Source organism: Rhea pennata, chromosome 7 (genome assembly GCF_028389875.1).
Source record: "Rhea pennata isolate bPtePen1 chromosome 7, bPtePen1.pri, whole genome shotgun sequence".
Classification (NCBI taxonomy): Eukaryota; Metazoa; Chordata; class Aves; order Rheiformes; family Rheidae; genus Rhea; species Rhea pennata.
Window position 1 is genome coordinate 5075785 of NC_084669.1, and position 17400 is coordinate 5093184.

The 17400-nt window shown below is 34.8% G+C and overlaps 1 protein-coding gene across 8 annotated transcripts in view; it reads right to left on the reverse strand.

Moving 5' to 3' along the window:
- Positions 1 to 1081: 1081 nt before the first annotated feature.
- The window catches only part of PLEKHA1 (pleckstrin homology domain containing A1), a 38722-nt gene continuing 22403 nt past the window's right edge, over positions 1082 to 17400 (reverse strand). For 2 of the 8 annotated variants that reach the window (XM_062580338.1, XM_062580344.1), the window contains 7 exons: positions 15776 to 15907; positions 13815 to 13958; positions 12886 to 12954; positions 10023 to 10087; positions 7941 to 8004; positions 6882 to 6971; positions 1082 to 3560 (listed from right to left, as the gene is read on the reverse strand). In XM_062580338.1, the coding sequence (XP_062436322.1) occupies positions 3231 to 3560; positions 6882 to 6971; positions 7941 to 8004; positions 10023 to 10087; positions 12886 to 12954; positions 13815 to 13958; positions 15776 to 15907 (894 nt within the window). In that variant the 3' untranslated portion in view covers positions 1082 to 3230. Of the gene's footprint in view, positions 3561 to 5652; positions 5758 to 6881; positions 6972 to 7940; positions 8005 to 10022; positions 10088 to 12885; positions 12955 to 13814; positions 13959 to 15775; positions 15908 to 17400 lie in introns of those variants that run through there. The other 6 variants (XM_062580343.1, XM_062580341.1, XM_062580339.1 and 3 more) reach the window with 6 other exon arrangements.

Consider the following 17400-nt stretch of genomic DNA (forward strand, 5'->3'; position numbering starts at 1 on the left):
GATATTTTCAGCTCGTTTAGATAAGTTGAGTTGCTGAGAGTATTTGTATTTTATTTGGACATTTATTACCAGTTAGAATAAACTGCATTGCTGTACCCAGAGTGGTCTTTAGGTTAACAAGGAACTTACAGAAACATCAACTCCACATTGTATCAAGTTGCTTTTGGAACTTAGTGATGTTACAATCAAACTGAATCTCTAGTTTAAATGGAAACAGTCTAGCCTTCAAAGGTTCAATTAGATACTTACTTCATACCAACTGTGGCCTGTGGTGCAACTGGCTAAAATGGAAGTATCACAGAAGATAATTACTGCAGCAGCTCCTCTAGAAAAGTAAGTTACAGAGTAAGACGTTGAGGACATTTCCATGCACATTTCAATACTACAGCAAGAACAGATGTGTACATACCTAGAAACAGAAGAGTTCACAGTCAAACTGGAATCTGGATAACTACGCATAGTCTACACAAGATGTCTTATTCTTTATCTGAAGTTTGTATACTGTAGACACACTGATCAACTGCACCACTTTACAAGAGGAAAAACATGCACTTGAGAAATGAAGTCACTCAAGTATGATGAAATAGTATCTACTGTACAAAGAGGTACATCCAGATTTTATAGAGGTGCACTTATTTTAGAAAATCATTTTCAGGAGAACAAATTGTTATGCACCTATATAAAGCCAGAAAATGCATGTTTCTGTTGTTCCTGTGCTCCCCCCCTTTTTTTTCTTCCCTCTCAGACAGTGCCCGAGAGTACTTCCAAATGATTAAATTGAAATTGCTACGCATCATCTTTCCCTTCCACTGATTAAAAAAAGAAATCTGATGGAAGATGAAGATTATCATTTCCCTTGCATAATGTATAAAAATTCCACAGAGGAAACAGAACAGTAATGGAAAAAAAATAGCTCATTCTATTCAATTTATCACTTACATTGTACAACCTGATCAATTCCGAAAGATTAAAAAGACATTTATAGCTGGAGTACAAGACAATTTGACCTTTTATATGCTAAAAAGGAAAACTGTTCTGATACAGCATTTAACATGATACAAGGAAAAAGAGTCAGCTGCTATTTTAAGTTACCCAAACTGATTTATTGACAATTTAAATGTGACATATTTACAGCACTCATTCTAAAATAATTTAACAATTTTCATAGATTTATAAAAGTACTGATAAATAGGAGACCCTGACAATTACCAATCACAAATATTTCCCTATGCTACCAAACTACAAAAGTAGGGTTTTTTTGTTTTTTCTCCTCCTCGTCTTTTAAGGAGTCCCATAATGGAGCTGCTTTACCTCCACCGAATGTGTAAAATTGCCAATACCAAAATACAATAAAATGAACATGCAGTGTGAAAGCTGTACCAGAGCAAGTGATTTCAAACATTAGACTACAGTAAAAATATTTCAATGCAAAGTGTCTTCTGCACAGAATGTACTTGTGAAAAAATAAGCCTTAAAAGAGCTATTGTCATGTTTTTAATAGAAGTTAAAACTTACAAGTTCAGACATTTACAGTAACTTCCAATTCTGTGCTAGTTTTCACATGTAGCTAAAGAGTCAAACAAAAACAGTAATTTACAAATGCCACTGCCTTATGACAGTGGTTAGCTTATGGATAAAAATATTGAAGGTGCTGACAGAACTTAAGATTTTCTTATATGACAGCAATTATTCTACCCTTGGATCAACAAGTTATTATGGTAAAGCCATCCATATCTCTCAAGAAAAAAAGTCAGTCTGGAAGTTGGAGAGAAGATGAACTTGTATGATATGTAACTTAAGTTTCATTAGATGAAAAATATGTCAAAGCTGGACAATCTGAATCACAATAAGCAGCAGCATGAGACATCTGTGGGGTTTTGATTAAAGCAAACATTTTTCATGAACTATGAAAAGTACACACTCCATTTAATCCAATGCTTGAAATGTAAAGGTTCTTTTCATTTGCTTTCATCACTGAAGCCCCATAAGACACTGTATACAAACAAAAAAATACTCATTTTTTTTCAGAAACATATTGCACAGCTAGTAGATGCAATACCAGAACACTGGTACCCCTAGCATAAGTTTTCTATTTTAAATAGCTGTTTTGAACTATGCTATTCAGGACAACTCCAACCAACTGTTCAAAAACATGAAGAATGGTTTGTGTACATACCTAGTCTGCAAGTGTTTCAACAATGCAAGAAGAAAACAGGCACTTAAGATTATTAGTGCACAAGAAGTTATAGGCCACAATTGCATGACTACAAACAGTTCAGTACCAATAAAGACAAAGAAAACAAGAAGGTCTTCCACTGATCACATATAGAAACAAGAACTGCTCACAAAGCACTGTAAGAAAATGAATCTCAAAACAGTAATCAAATGATATGCTTAGACATTTCATAAAAATAATTGCTGCAAAGCCTAATGTAACACAATATAAACCCTATTTTGTTCAAAAGATCTAAAGTGTCCAAATTCAAATGCCCAATTTCTCTCCTCTCCCCTCCAAAACACCATTACATGCAGTCCATTAAAATCTAAATGTGCAAAAAGTCATAAACCACCATCAGGAGTGCTTCAAAAATAGGCTGCTATTCAAAATATTTTAGTGGAAATTTTACAGCACCATATACTTAGAATTCCAAGGGAGTTCAGAATTCTCGTTCTGATAACAATTCATTTGACACTGTTGATCCTAAAGAACAGAAGAAACTTTTATCCATTTCCTGGCATCTGAAAATCATGGAGAGAAACAATTCTCCTAAATGCTTAAAACCTTACTGTAGTTCATAATGAAAAGAACAACATATGTTAGCAATAAATTTTCCACGATATAGGAATAATTTTAAATTTAGTTTGTCAAATTAGAGATAAACAGTTGCTAATACCTTACTTATTTGTAGAAGTACTTCTTCCTTTTTTGTCTTTGCTTTCTTCTTTTAGATCATGCAGTTTGGCCCCTCCCTAGTAAGTGATTTACTATCAGGCTTTGAGAAAACGTGGAAGGTCCACTTTTGACCCTTAGCTGGAAAGGCAATATACAAACATTACACACATACACACATACATACACATACACGTGTGTACATACACACATACACATATATATAAAAATCAGTGTTCCGTTTTCTTTGTTCTTTTTCCTGTAATTTTCTTTGGTTAAATGTCTGAACAAGGAAATTAGAGGACCGAACAAATGGATCATTCTCCAAACACTTCCATTCTTACACATCACTAACTGGAAGGCTTGCATCATCCAGATCCACAAGGCCAGGATCCTGTTCCTGAGTGCCATTTTTACTTTGGGGTTCCAACAAGCGCTGTTCAGTCACTTTGGAAGCTGATTCTCTTGGAGTGACAACCTGGATCTTGTAGTTCCCTGGCTTGGCCTTGGTAAAAGATTCGTGAAATCCTCGCTTCTCCAAGGCAGGGTATTTGGAGTTAAGGTTTGTGACCAAAGGGCTGCTGTGAGAGGCTGTGGAATATGGGGCGGCTGCGGCTGGGGTGGCAGAACGGAAAGCATGGTTGGATTCTGAAGAAGACTCGGAATGCTCCTGGAAAAAAAGAGCATGCATCAGATGAAGTCATTAGCATCACGTGAGAAAAGACGCAGTTTCAGATTTTGCTCTTGGAGGGGCGGGGGGGGAAAAGGACAGAAAATACACAAAGCAGAGCGTCAGTCACAGCAGTAGGAGGCAGGTGCTTTCCCAAGGCAGTGTATTATTAAAAGTGAGCTCACAGCAGTATGTGACAGCAAGAATTTCTTCATTTGAAGAAATTAAGTTTCTCAAATCAAGCTCAGCAGTTCTTTAGGCTTTCAGATATAGCCTAACAGGCTGAATCTTTTCATTTTACTAATGTGTTAAGTAACCTTTTGAAGATATGTACTTTAAAGTCTGTTGAAAATGATTTTTTTTTTTTTTAAGAGAAAAAGGTATTCAAACATATTTGCATACAATAGGCACTCACATTCAAGTACAGCAATCTACTCTTGCCTCTTCTTGGAGGGCTATTCGCATTAATTCATTCAAGAAATCAAACAAACATGGGAACCATTTTGTGCTATCAAGACTATATAACAGTTTCCAAAATTAATGGATACTCAAAAGAAACTAATCTTTCAAATTTAAAGTTATACATTTCAATTGTCAAGTTAATTTCTTACAAAAGTTTATTGTTGGTAACTAACATTCTACTGACCTTTACATAATTTTTTGTTAACTTGGAACTGTGAAAATAATTTTCCATCATTTACTTACTGATAGAAACACACTATTAGTCTACCTCAGCATGATTCAGATGTTTAAAATTCAGGCACAGAGTACCATTTCAAACATCTCAGGATATCCTGCCTGGCCTACAGCTGTACTTCCAGAATAGAAAACGTCTCAGATTCTGCATCACATCCAGCAGTTCTGTGAGGAATACGTAGGGAATATAAATCAGTATAGGACTCTTATGTTAAGTGATCTGGTCAAATGATGTGCAATGATACACTGCATACTTCACTCCACATGCATTAGGAGCCACAGCTGCTGCCACTCAAGCTATCACCAGTGTTAGTACTGGAACTAAAGGAACCTGTGAACCCATGTGTGTACACAAATCAACTAAACTTTCAAATAAATGTATTAGCAAAACCACCATCACAGATGTGTCCAAGATGCAAATATACCTCCTAAATATTTTTTTTTGTATCAGTTTTCCAGGTCTCTCTTAGCATGCTGTGACATGAATTTGTAAGTTCCATCATAATGGATTCTGTCAAACAATCTTACATTTCTTTTTTTGAACTAATATTACTGGGTGAAGTAGTTAAATATCTTTTCTTGTATTCCAATTTTGTGCTAACCATTCACATTCCATGAAGTTTTTTATATTATTTATAGTTCTGTATTTCATTCCTGGCTTGATATTCCCCTTTGGAACAAAAGTTTAAGAGCTTATATGATACAGTGATTTACCTACTGTTCTTATTTTTATTAGTAACTTTATGTGAACAAATAGGACAAAAGGGAAGTTTGGACAAGATTTCTATAATAAACATTTTGCTAAATTGAACCAAAGGATACTCAGATTTTACTACCCACACTGACTAATTTCACTATTAAGACACTATGCTGCTTTATTACTTTCAGGTATACTGCTTTGAACAGTGTACCGATCATATATTATAATGCTTCCACATTTGCACTAATAATTTCATGCAGAGATTTATAAGCCATGCAAGTCAGGCTACAATATTATCTTTCCAATTACCAGTTACAACGTGCATTTGTTTGTGTGCACGCATCTGTATTAGTTTGTGGGTAGCTTAATTTTGCTTTTGCAGTTTCAAAAAATGTAATGGAAATGGAAATATGAACTCTCATGCAAATTAAATTTAATATTTTCCTTTTTAAATGACATTAAATATAGATTATGCTTTAAAGTAATCATAAGTAAAAATACATGTTTTGCCATTTTAAAATTCCAGTTATTTTAAAAGTAAGAACCAACAATGCAAACCTATAAATGATATAATTTATGAGTTAGTTTTCAATAATGGTAATGGCAACAGGTAGCAATATTTAGGTTTAGAGTGCAAATTAGTCTCTAGTCCTAGCCCTCTGTTAAGAAGGCAAGATTACATGAGAGCCCACATACGTGCTGCATTCACCAGTTCTTGATGTATACCTCTGTATACAAGGATTCGACAGCCTTCTGGCCTGCCGCATCTGGAACACAGTGCAAAGCTAAGATTAGAGTAACCTATACTTGGGGAAAGAAGAGAGAAGAGAGAAAAAGAAAGAAATGATGCAGACAGTAATAGCTAAATTGCTCAGTTAGCCCCACCAAAGAAAAAAAGAAAAAAGAAAAAACCACACATACACACAGAAAATTACCTGAATATTTTCCTACCTCCAAAAGAAACAAAATTTATGATACCAAGTTTTTATTTAAAAGTATGAGGCAGCTCTCAGCTGCAAAACAGAATTGAGAGTTTTGATCAAGTTAACAGAAATACAACATCAATGTACATCTGTATTAAAAAGCCAGATTCACGTTATTAGATTTCAGATCATGGAGGTAGTGATATATTCAGCTACTAAAAAACATCTCATTAGTCAGAAAGTGAAAAACAGACCTTGCAGCATCTGAATGGAAAAATATCCCATTTGTTAAATCTGGACATACTTAGAGACACTGTGACAATATAGTAACCTTCAGCACAAAATAGAACAATTTGTGAAAAGCAGTGAATGTCTTATGATTTTAATATAAATATACATATGAACTGCTGGCATCCACATGCTTCACAAATACCAAGATCTGTCACAGTACTTCAGTAATTCTAGATGGCATTCATACTAAGTTTCCAACAGCAAGAGCAAATTCATGAGAGCAGGTAATTCCTTCAGAAATAACCTATTTTAAATTTGAATCTGTATCTGCATGTATAATGAACTATCAATAGTAGAGAATGGCAATTCAGTAGCAAAAGCTCCTAAAAACAGTCAAAACAGTGTCATTTTACTGTAAAACACAGCAATTAGCAAAAATACTTTGCAAGAATTAGGTTCAATTTTACTTCTAAAACTAGTAGCAGCTTAGTGATAAAAGATCATACTGAACCAGGAAGAATTTCTCAGTTAGGACGTGCATTAGTTACATGTTTAAGAAAATACAGTATATATATAGATAAGATTAAGAAAAGTACTCATTTAAAAATGCAAAATATTCTCTGCCCATCCTATCCGTGTGAAAGTCCATGCAAAGATGACAGGTTACTATAGGATAGGACGGAAGACAGATGAACACAAAAAAACACTGGAATTTCATGTGTATAAACAAATATCCACTAATCACATTTTCTAAGGCTCAGAATAACATACAGAAGCTGCTGATCTTCCAGGTCCTCGCTGTGCTACAATGGCCCCAGAGATTGCTTTTATCCAACTGTGCATGTCTTCTGGACTGTCCGCCTGGATCAAATCATATGAATTTTTGTATTTAGGATTATTGTGTAACTTCTAACTTTTTTTTTTTTTAACCAGTATCCTGACCATCTGCATAAATACATAATGAAATCTTTACCCTATGTAAGGATTTGTTATTCAAAGCTATGTGGATTATATTTTTTTTTCATGTAGACATTGCTTAAAAGCTTACTCTGAATTTTCTATTGTTTTATATGTATACACTTGTATACATCTGTGATAGACAGATAAAAAGCTAAAGTTGTGTCTTAGTTGTATAACACGTCAGTTATATTCAGTGTAGAAGAACTGCTGTAAGACAGCTGATAACTCAGCATCTGATCTCGCTGCCGCTAGTAAATGATGCAAGTCTTTTTGATCCTACAAGAGAAACTCAGAAATTATTTCTTCCTCCAGAAATATGAGAAGTAATACTACAAGCATCACATTCTCATATACGTAAAAAGCAAGCCTTTTTTGTAACTGAAATTATAACAGAACATTTAGAAGATAACACTGAAAGAACGCACTGAATAAAGATGTATACGGACACATATCACCAACCTATTTTCGGATAGTAACTGAAATCTGGAGTGCTGCTGTGCCTTTTAGTAGACATTTTAACATGGTAGTTGCTAATTTGAATCTGAAAACTAAGTATAAATAAAATTTTAGTACTTCTAAAATTTTTATGTATTGAGCTGAAACTGCAGAATTTGAAGAAACAAATGCCAATGAAATCATAGTAAGTATTTGCATTTATTACAATTCATACACTACCAGTATAACTTCTCGCTATTACGTGGAAAATTTCTGACATACATCATCTTTTTCTGAAATATGATGAAACTGTATTCCCTCCAAAAACCACTGTATAGTTAAATATAGCTTTAAAAGTAAAATGGTTGTTCTGCTTTGCTTTGGATATGGTAATCTCTTGGTTTTGCCCAATGTTTAAAAAGAAAAAGGATTTACCTGTACGTAAAAGGTTCGAGAAGTTGTTACAATTTCAAAGAGATTGTCTCTCATCATTATATCACTGTAAATAAAACAAATATACCTAAAGAGCAAATTCAACTTTCCCACTGTATTTAAAAAAAATAGCCTAAGTAGTGCAGAAAACTAAAGCATTTGTTACCTTTGCATTCTCTACCACCCTTCAATTTTGTTGGGTTTGTTTTGTAAATAAGAAGTGGAATAAGGAAAGTAGTACTTCTTACTCAGCTTAGTCTTAACACCCTTTAGTTTAATAGTAACACCATGCTACTCTCCATATAATTTTAATGAGAACATTATAAACCAAAATTAAGTCTATGAATATTATTGATTGTTCTAGTCATACTTCTGTAAAATCTCACATTTATGTTTTTATTTATGCTAGATCTTTGCAAAGGTTTAATCCTCAGTAGTGCAGTCACTTGCTAAAGCAACAAAATATCCATAATAGCTACTACAAAAGACAATTCATTCCTTTACTGTATTTAAAATTAAAAATCTGACAAAACTGTCAGGAATTCTAAAACTGTGGTTATGATATTATAGCCACTATGGAACCCACTATTAAAGCCCACAAATACTGTTTTGAACAGCAGCAGCTGTTAATATCCCTATGTGCCTCATGTCCAAGCCTGAGCAACGGAACTCATTGCCCATCCATACCTTCCCATTCAAATTCATAGACAGCTTTTAGTAGCTGAAAAATGGAGATGAATGATAGACTGCAAGATAAATGTTTAGAACATCCTTAAGACATACAGCTTATAACTGGACTAATTAATGTACATAGGATCATAGAACCAGAAAGGTTGGAAGGGACCTCTGGAGATCATCTAGTCCAACCTCCCTCCTCAGCTGGGTCCCCTAGAGCATGGTAGACAGGGTTGCATCCAGGCGGGCCTTGAAGATCTCCAGAGAAGGAGACTCCACAACCTCTCTGGGCAACATGTGCCAGGGCTCCGTCACTCACAGGGAAGAAATTCCCCCTCACGTTCAGGCAGAACTTCCTGTGCTTCCATTGCCTCTTGTCCTGTCACATGGGACAACTGAAGAGAGTTTGTCCCCGTCCCCTTGACACCCTCCCTGCACGTACTTGTACACATTGATGAGATCCCCCCTCAGTCTTCTCTTCCCCAGGCTGAAGAGGCCCAGCTCTCGCAGCCGTTCCTCATAGGGCAGGTGCTCCAGCCCTCTGATCATCTTTGTAGCCCTACGCTGGACTCTCTCCAGTAGCTCCATGTCTCTCTCGTACTGGGGAGCCCAGAACTGGACACCCTACTCGAGATGAGGCCTCATCTCATACGTTACATTTCAGTACATACATATATTTCAGAGGAAACACTACTGGTAAAATTTCTCAGAAAGTGCCAAAATACATAGAAGAAATTTGATATACCTATGGAAATCCAAGCTTCTGTCAATAGAAAGGTCAAAGCAAGTGGTCATCATAAATATGAAATAGCATCAAAAGTTGGATTTTAGCATGGTAATATGGATGGCAAGTGTTTTTTTTTGTTTTGTTTTTTTTTGTTTTTGTTTTTGTTTTTTTTAAATGAACTAATAAAGCACTTCACAGATAAAACTTAAGTTACAAATTCACTCAGTATATTGCCACTTAGTCAAAGGGAAACAATAGGAAGAATGCATTCATCTCAACTTAAGACATTTAACAGAAGTGCTTGAGAAAGATAGTGTCATCTAAAGGCTTACAGAATATTTATTAGGAGTATACGGACCCCTAAAACTTCTGCCTCAAATCAAGCAGTGGCCTGTGCTTCTCTCTGCAATTCAGGACTGCATGACACTTTCTTGTTCCACCTCGTCTAATAGATCTATATTCTACAAGAAGATTACTGCATGTTACAAGTTTGGAACACACAGTAATGCAGAATACTCAAAGTAGTTTTATGCACAAGATTACCTGTTGTCCTGTAAATAATACGCCTAAGTCAACTAAAGTTGTTAAAAAGCTCTCTAATGTTTCCAAAGAGCAGTCTAGCCATGATAAAGCAGTGTACAAAACATTCCCATGTAATTGCATTAGTGTTTCTTTCTCCTCACCTTTGTTTACATTCCTGAACTTTATGGACCTCTTTAAGTGGTATAACTCTGAGAGGTTCCTTCTCCTGATGGGGAGGAAGAAAAGAGAAAAGAAAAAAAGTAAAATTACTTCAGTAGAGTATATCTAACAAGTAGAGCACAGTCAGAAAAATCAAAGGTCAGCACTAACGATAACAGTGACACTATATAAATGAGACTTACAAGGCAGTCACTTACATAGAAGGTGATGTCAACCAAGGTTCACTTTTCTTACGTATTTCATCTTATTATAACGGCTACAATCCCTGACCTCTTCCCCTAACTAGATCAGAAAACTGAATCTGGCCCCTAGAACTTATTTCAGTAGAACTGTCATTACATTCATTTACAATGAAATGCTACAATACAAGATGCTTTGTTCATTGTACTACATGACAGAGCTTTAAACAAGAAGATCAATTGTATCTTATATTCAATACAAGAAAAAAAAAAACCAAACATCCCCACACAATTGTACCAAAATCTGTAAAAGAGTAAGTAAGTATTCTTAAAGTATCTGAATATTCTATTACTGTTACAAAAATGAGATGTTATAATTCTGGCAGTTTCACACAATGTTGTTAGAATTCTGTCAGGTTCACATTAGCGGTGGATATTCAAGCAGAAGCGCTTTCATTTTTGCCATGATAAAATAATGTCATATATAGGTTTATTTTTTAACTATCACTAGAAAAGTCTGTGCCACCATTTTCATGTGGCTGTTCCAGGAAAAAGTTTTACTTTATCTCCAAATACGTTCTCTTTAAGAAATATTATTATGGAGTACTTCAGTTTGCTTCAGCTTGTAGACCAAAGCAAGTCTGTCAGCTCTGGAATAACTACTTTCCCTAAATAAAAATTTGCATTAATGTACCTAAGAAACTTCTGCCATTAAAGCAAATAGTGAATGTCGCCCAAATACCACAATCTTCAAATGTCAATTTTCATTTGGTGATTTGTTTCTATAGTTGAAAGCACAGATTTTAAAATTCAGTCTCAGTTATTATTCCCCTTTTCTTAGGTTCACAGATCCATTACAATAGATTTTTCAAAGTAACAGTTATCATATGTGAACTGCACAATCTTTCTTGGATTCAACACTGGCATTCAATACAGGGAAGGTAACAAAACTGAATGTTCTGGGAAAGTCATAGGCTTGTCTAGCAGACCCAAGCTCAGAAGTTACAATTTTCCTGGTCAGATGTTGCCTGCACTTCACTACATCCCATCTGAAGATAGAGACAGTCTTCTCAAATTGAAAAGAAAGGATCCTTAAGAGAAAAGTCAGAATCTAGGAATTTTTAATTGGAAGAAGAGAGAACCTAGATGTATTTTCACAGATGCAAAATAACAGCATATGAAGATATCCAGTAAGATTTATTTGAACTACCAATGCCCAGGATGGCTATCAAGACAAACTAACTTGAAGTAAAAGCCATACTTGACTGAACATCGTAATTCTTGGGAACAGAACTCTAATGGAAATAAACCTTCCAGAATTGGAAGAAATCTTATGCTAAACTAGCTGAAATAAGGCCTCTGTGCAATAGCCTTCTTAGCCAGAAAGGCATAAGAAATGATTGCTATTGAACTTTGATCCTATCTTTGTATTACTCTTATTAGGAACAGGAGAATATTAGGGAAACAGAGACACCCCCCCCCCCCACACACACACACACTGCTGAAAGAAATCATTCATCACCTTAAGTCTTCTGAAGAGAGCACTTTACCCTTTCTGTATTTGTAGGAGATAACCATCTGTCCACCACACTTTCACTTAAGTTGCTGCCTGATATTTTCTTCTTCTTGGTGTGCCCCACTCAGTAAAAGTTTTACTTTTTCTAGGACAGATTATATGTTTCTCCAACATGTGTTTGAGACAGGGCAGATCCTAATTCTAAAACAAAAAACAACACTACACGAAACTCTATGATTGTAATTATGTTTGCAGCCAGGAATTCCTTAGTTAACCACTACAGTCCACAAAGACACGTTATCTCATCAGTACTGACTTCCCTGAACAGAAGAGGGATGACCCTCTTAAAAATACACACTGAGGAAGAAAAAAAAAAAAAAACCCTGATTTCGGACAAGTATGTGAAGCATGATCTACTTCCCCACTGTCAATAATATTAACTCAGACTTCTTTATGTACAGATTTTCTGATTTAGTAAGTGTTAGATCCCTTCTTTGGGAAAACCAGACTGCCTCCAGTACCTGCCACTTACTTTTTAAATTAAGTTTGAAGAGCCTTAACATTTAACCAAAATTGATCAAAAGGTTCAAAGGTGAAGAGTGGGGAAGGAAGAAGTTGAAACACAAAAACAAACAGTATAAGCCTCACTTCTGAACAGCAGAGCTCTTCACCTGCCTTGTTGGTTCTGGTGAAGAAAGTGTAAGAAAAGACACCACTGGAAAAACAAAAACAAATCCCCAAAACTCATACCACACACACACACAGACCATAATCCTAGCAATAAAAACCGTAAACATTCAGATTAGAGTTATGTCTCTCCAATAATGGTCAATTCTTCCTAGAAGATAATTAATTACATGTGAGTACCAACTAATACAAGATACTAATAAGAATGAGTACAAAGTATATTCCATTACCATTCCTCAGTGCCTTACTAACATATTCCCAGACTGAAATCAGAGAGCTAACATCCATCCTATTAACTTTGTTTTTTCCTTCCCTATCTTGAAAAATTATTACAATAAAGAATTAACAGTTTGAGGAGCAGCAGAGCACCTTTTTTTTTTTTTTTAAAAAAAATAAATAGATATACTTCTTTACATTTAGTTCCAAATACCTTCTGAAAGCAACCCATACTGGGAAACATACCAGTTCAGACTTGAAATAGCCTATTGTGTTTTCATCTAACTGAAAGTATCTTCTCTTCCAGTTCTTCATCTGCAAAACAGGGAAGGGGTAGAAGGGAAAGATATTACAGATGGATAGATAAAAAAAATCAATTATACAGTCTTGTGTGATTTAACGCAACAACTTTAACTTCTGGACAATACTATTTTCTATTTTATTAAATTTTCCCATCAACCTTTACTAAAATTGTAGCAACTAACACAAGTATCCTTTAAGAAATGTCAACAGACAGCATATTAAATATCTTTGGATTTTGTTTTTAATAAAGACATGGAACAGTATAAGAATAAGCTTAATAATTATAGATTAAATGGATCTGAGAACTCAAAACATGCTTATCTTGCTTAAACTGAACTGTTTGCACCTTCTTTTAGTCTACTTTGTAAGGCATGCTGTGAGTGGTTCTACTTGTGTAAGTTGGTCTTGCATGTTATACAATTCATCCTCTTACCTGCATAAAAATTAGCTTTTTCTAAATATTTCAAAGATTTAAAAAGCATGCAGACATTTGAACTTCTGTTTTAACTCAGATGGCTTAAGACAAAAATAAGTATTTCTACATAACTGTAAAAGAGCAGACTCCTTAGTTGCATGAACTAACCATAATCTAAAAATCCGTGCATAGATAACATTCTTCTTCAAAAGAGACCTTCAACAACATAAAGCTTATCCTCCGGTAATATGCATATATGTCTGTACTACTGTGCTTCATGACTTAGTTTTTAAATTTTATCTTTAACACTACTGGCAATGTTAAGGGTGGCTAAAGTTGCAGTTAATTATGAGGGGGTTTTTTTCCCCTTTTTTTAAAGCATCTACTTTATTAGTACAAATACCATTTCAGGACCTTTGTTCTTGATGAATGAAACCCATTGATCTCAAATACTTACCACTGCTCCTTGCTTAACACAGTAGCCAGCTTTGATAATAGCATTATCTGGGGAATGTTTAGCAGTAAAATAAGGAAGGTGACTTTGCGACCGTTTCAAATAATTCCTATCACCCCCTTCACTGCACTCATTGACTTCTTCTTTCTAGATAAAAGCAGGAAAGTTCAGAAAATTCTCATTTTTTTAAAAAAAGGTCAAAGAACAACTATATCGCTATTCAAGAAATAGATTCATCATCCCATGTCCACAAATCTCATTTCTCATTTGTTTAAGAGGATAAAATATTTCAACTGATTTTTAAGAGACAACTAATGAGATTATCTATAAGGGTTCTAGTTGAATATATGCAAGCTCCATTTTAAAATTATGGTAAACACTACATATTCTAGAATAATACTAACAAACAGACACTCAAATTGAAAGCTTTACAAACCTAGAAACAAAGTACTTGAATGTTTTTATTTCAAACTGATAATAGGACTGAAAGGTAAAATATTAGAGGTGGTTATGGAAGTAAAAAACAGTTTATAGGGCCATACAACACAGAAATCACCATACTTTCTAGTGTAATTCATGTTTTTACATGCCACTGTCATACGCAACTATGTATCTTTCTGTAACCTAATATTACTGAATCTTTGAGCATTTCTTTCCTTTGAAAGCAAATGCATACACTGAATTTAGTATACCATTTTTAAGTACCATGGTCTGCTGAAAGACTTCCTCTGCCTGCTGCAAAACAAGAGCAAGTAGCACCAGACAATTTCCATCAATTTAACCAAAACAAGATCAATCATATTGTCTCAGATCTAAGGTCTATCTAACTGCTTTGTCAACAACAGTAACCATAAGCATACATCTAGAGAAGAAACACAGCAAATACAACATTTTCCCCTCATATGTATCCATTCTCCAACTATCTTCAATTTAGAGAACTTCCTGAGCCAGATAATTTTATATATTTACTAACACTGCATGGATTCGTCTTCCATGAACGTGTCAAGCCTCCTGAACTCAGGAAAAAAATTTTTTTGTATCCATACTATCTTTTAGGAAGGAGTTCCTGTTTACTACTCCCTGAATGAAGAACTCCATCCCTTTGTTTCAGCTGGTTACCACTAGCTTTAATAGTCCACAGTTCTTGGACAGAAAGAGAGAGTTTCAGTTTATTCCATCCACTTCTCTTCACGACAATCATGATTTTATAAAACTCTATTATATTCTCCTTTATTTAATTCTTATCCGCACTGAAGGGTACCAGCCCACTCTGATTGCTCATTATGGAGATTATTCCACATGGATCAATCATCCACGTGTTCCCTCCCAATTTTAACATATTGGTTTGAAGATGAGACCAAAACTGGACACAGTAATCAAGGCATGAGCAAAGACTGGATTTATACAACTAAGTTTTCTGTTTTGCTCTCTCTTCTTTTCCTAATATTATCTAATACTTGATTTGGGGTTTTTACTGTTACTGTGTTACTGGACATCAAGCTAATATTTCCATAACACTACCATAACCCTCACTTCTCACTTAAGTAAGAATGGTCATGCCAGAAACCGGTATTTTCTGTGCAAAACTAGGACTGCTTTTCCCAGTAGTTCTTACTTCACATTTACTTCACTGAATTTCACTTGCTATCTTATCTGTCCAGTCTCTCCATTTAATATGGCTCTTTTTCAATAGTTAATCTGCTGTCATCCTTAATACCACTAATAACATAGTATAATCAGCTAACTTCAGAGAGTCAGATACTTAAGTAATGCTTTATAGTCCTGTATAAAGGAGACAAAAATTCTCCAAGAATATCCAGTAATGATAGAAGGTACACACCAGAGTACAAGCTCTCTGAACCATATGAGAAGCTGACAGCTATATTATATGTAACTTACACTGATTTATCAAACAATAAAGCTTCTTGTATTAAAAAAATATCCAATTGTTTTGAAGGTATTACCTGGGTAGGCGTAATTATAGGAACACCACCAACAATTTCTGTCCTGTAAGACACTTGCTTCTTGGTACCTGGACTTTCAGCTTGACGATTAGCATTATCCATTTGACAGAGAGGATCAGGTTGCTTTGGTACCTGAAAGTTAGATGTAATAATTAACAAAAAGTTTTACAAAAAACAAAAACACACACACCCACCATTGTTCAAGCATTCTTTATTTGTCTTTGGGGAATTTAAAAAGTGTTCTTTATTTTGAAAATTTTAAAAATAGCTTACATGAAAATTTGTGGCAATAGCTGTTCTAGTTTTCAGAACAAAACTGGTTCTGATTAAAGCATTTCATTGGGTGATTTGAAATCTAATATCAGTTCCCAGTTCTGCCATAAGCACTATACTCTAAGAAGTATTTCCAGTTTATAGAAGAACTAGTTATTTCTCATCTCCTTTCAGTTTTACTTACCCCAGTAATAAAATACTTCAGAATGGGAATTTCTAATGTCTATACAAGAACTAGCTTAATATGGCCACAGACTCAGTGCTACTGTATTAAAACATTTTGCAAAAATTATGTCCAACGAGTATGACATTTTCACTCACATTTCAGTATCTGGCATTAAGACCACGTGTACTAAGGAACGATGTAATCTTAATTTAAGATAAATAACTGAAAAGGGTGGAAGAGTTCTATTCAGGTTGCTTTGAAGGACAAGTCTTAGGTATGCATTTCAGTAGTCTTGCTAAAAGTGCAATAATAAATATTCACTATATTGCCACATTTTGAAATGCTTGTTTTTCATTTGGCAAGTAAAAGGTTAATATTTCAAGTTGCCAAACATTTCAAGAAATACATCTGACAAAATATACAGAGCTTATGACAGTTACACAATGTAACGTTATCTATCACAAAAGCTGCTCATCCTCTGTTCTCATGTGCACACTATAAAAGTAGTTCACTCAAAAAAAATTAGCATCCTTTATTTTATTATTGAGGTATAAAGGTGAGGTTCATGGAACTACATAAAACCCAGATTATGATGAGCAGCAAAACTTACCTCTTCATTTGCTCTGAATACTCCAAATATCATAACAGCAAAGAAAGGGAGATCCAGTGCTTTTCAAAAATTTATCAGCCAGCAGTAGGGAGAACCAGCCCTCAAAAATAGTAAGCATCCACCCACCGCTGATGCATCATATATGCTAAATTGTGTCCAAAATAATTCCAGATACCTACTTTAGCTATCACACTTGAGACAATTACTCCTATCCCCCAGAAACAACCCAAACACCACAACCATTTAATTTCCTTAATAAGTGTTTTTTATCTAAAATATTTCTCAAAAATTCTTACTGAGATCACGCAAGAAGTAAGCATCTGCGGCCTAAGAAGTCAACTAACAACTTCACTTATAATCTCTCCTACTCCAATTTTTAAATTGTAAATTTTAATGACTTTAGCAAGAAAGGATCAAGAGTCTTGCACCAATATACTCTAACTGCAGCCTACTGGATATTTATATAGGACACTTAAACTCCTTCAGGAAGAAGGGAAACTCAAGTTCTCTTACACTATTAGTTACCATGCAAGACTGTGGTACATTCAAAACTGGAAGTCAGACACTGGTCTAGAC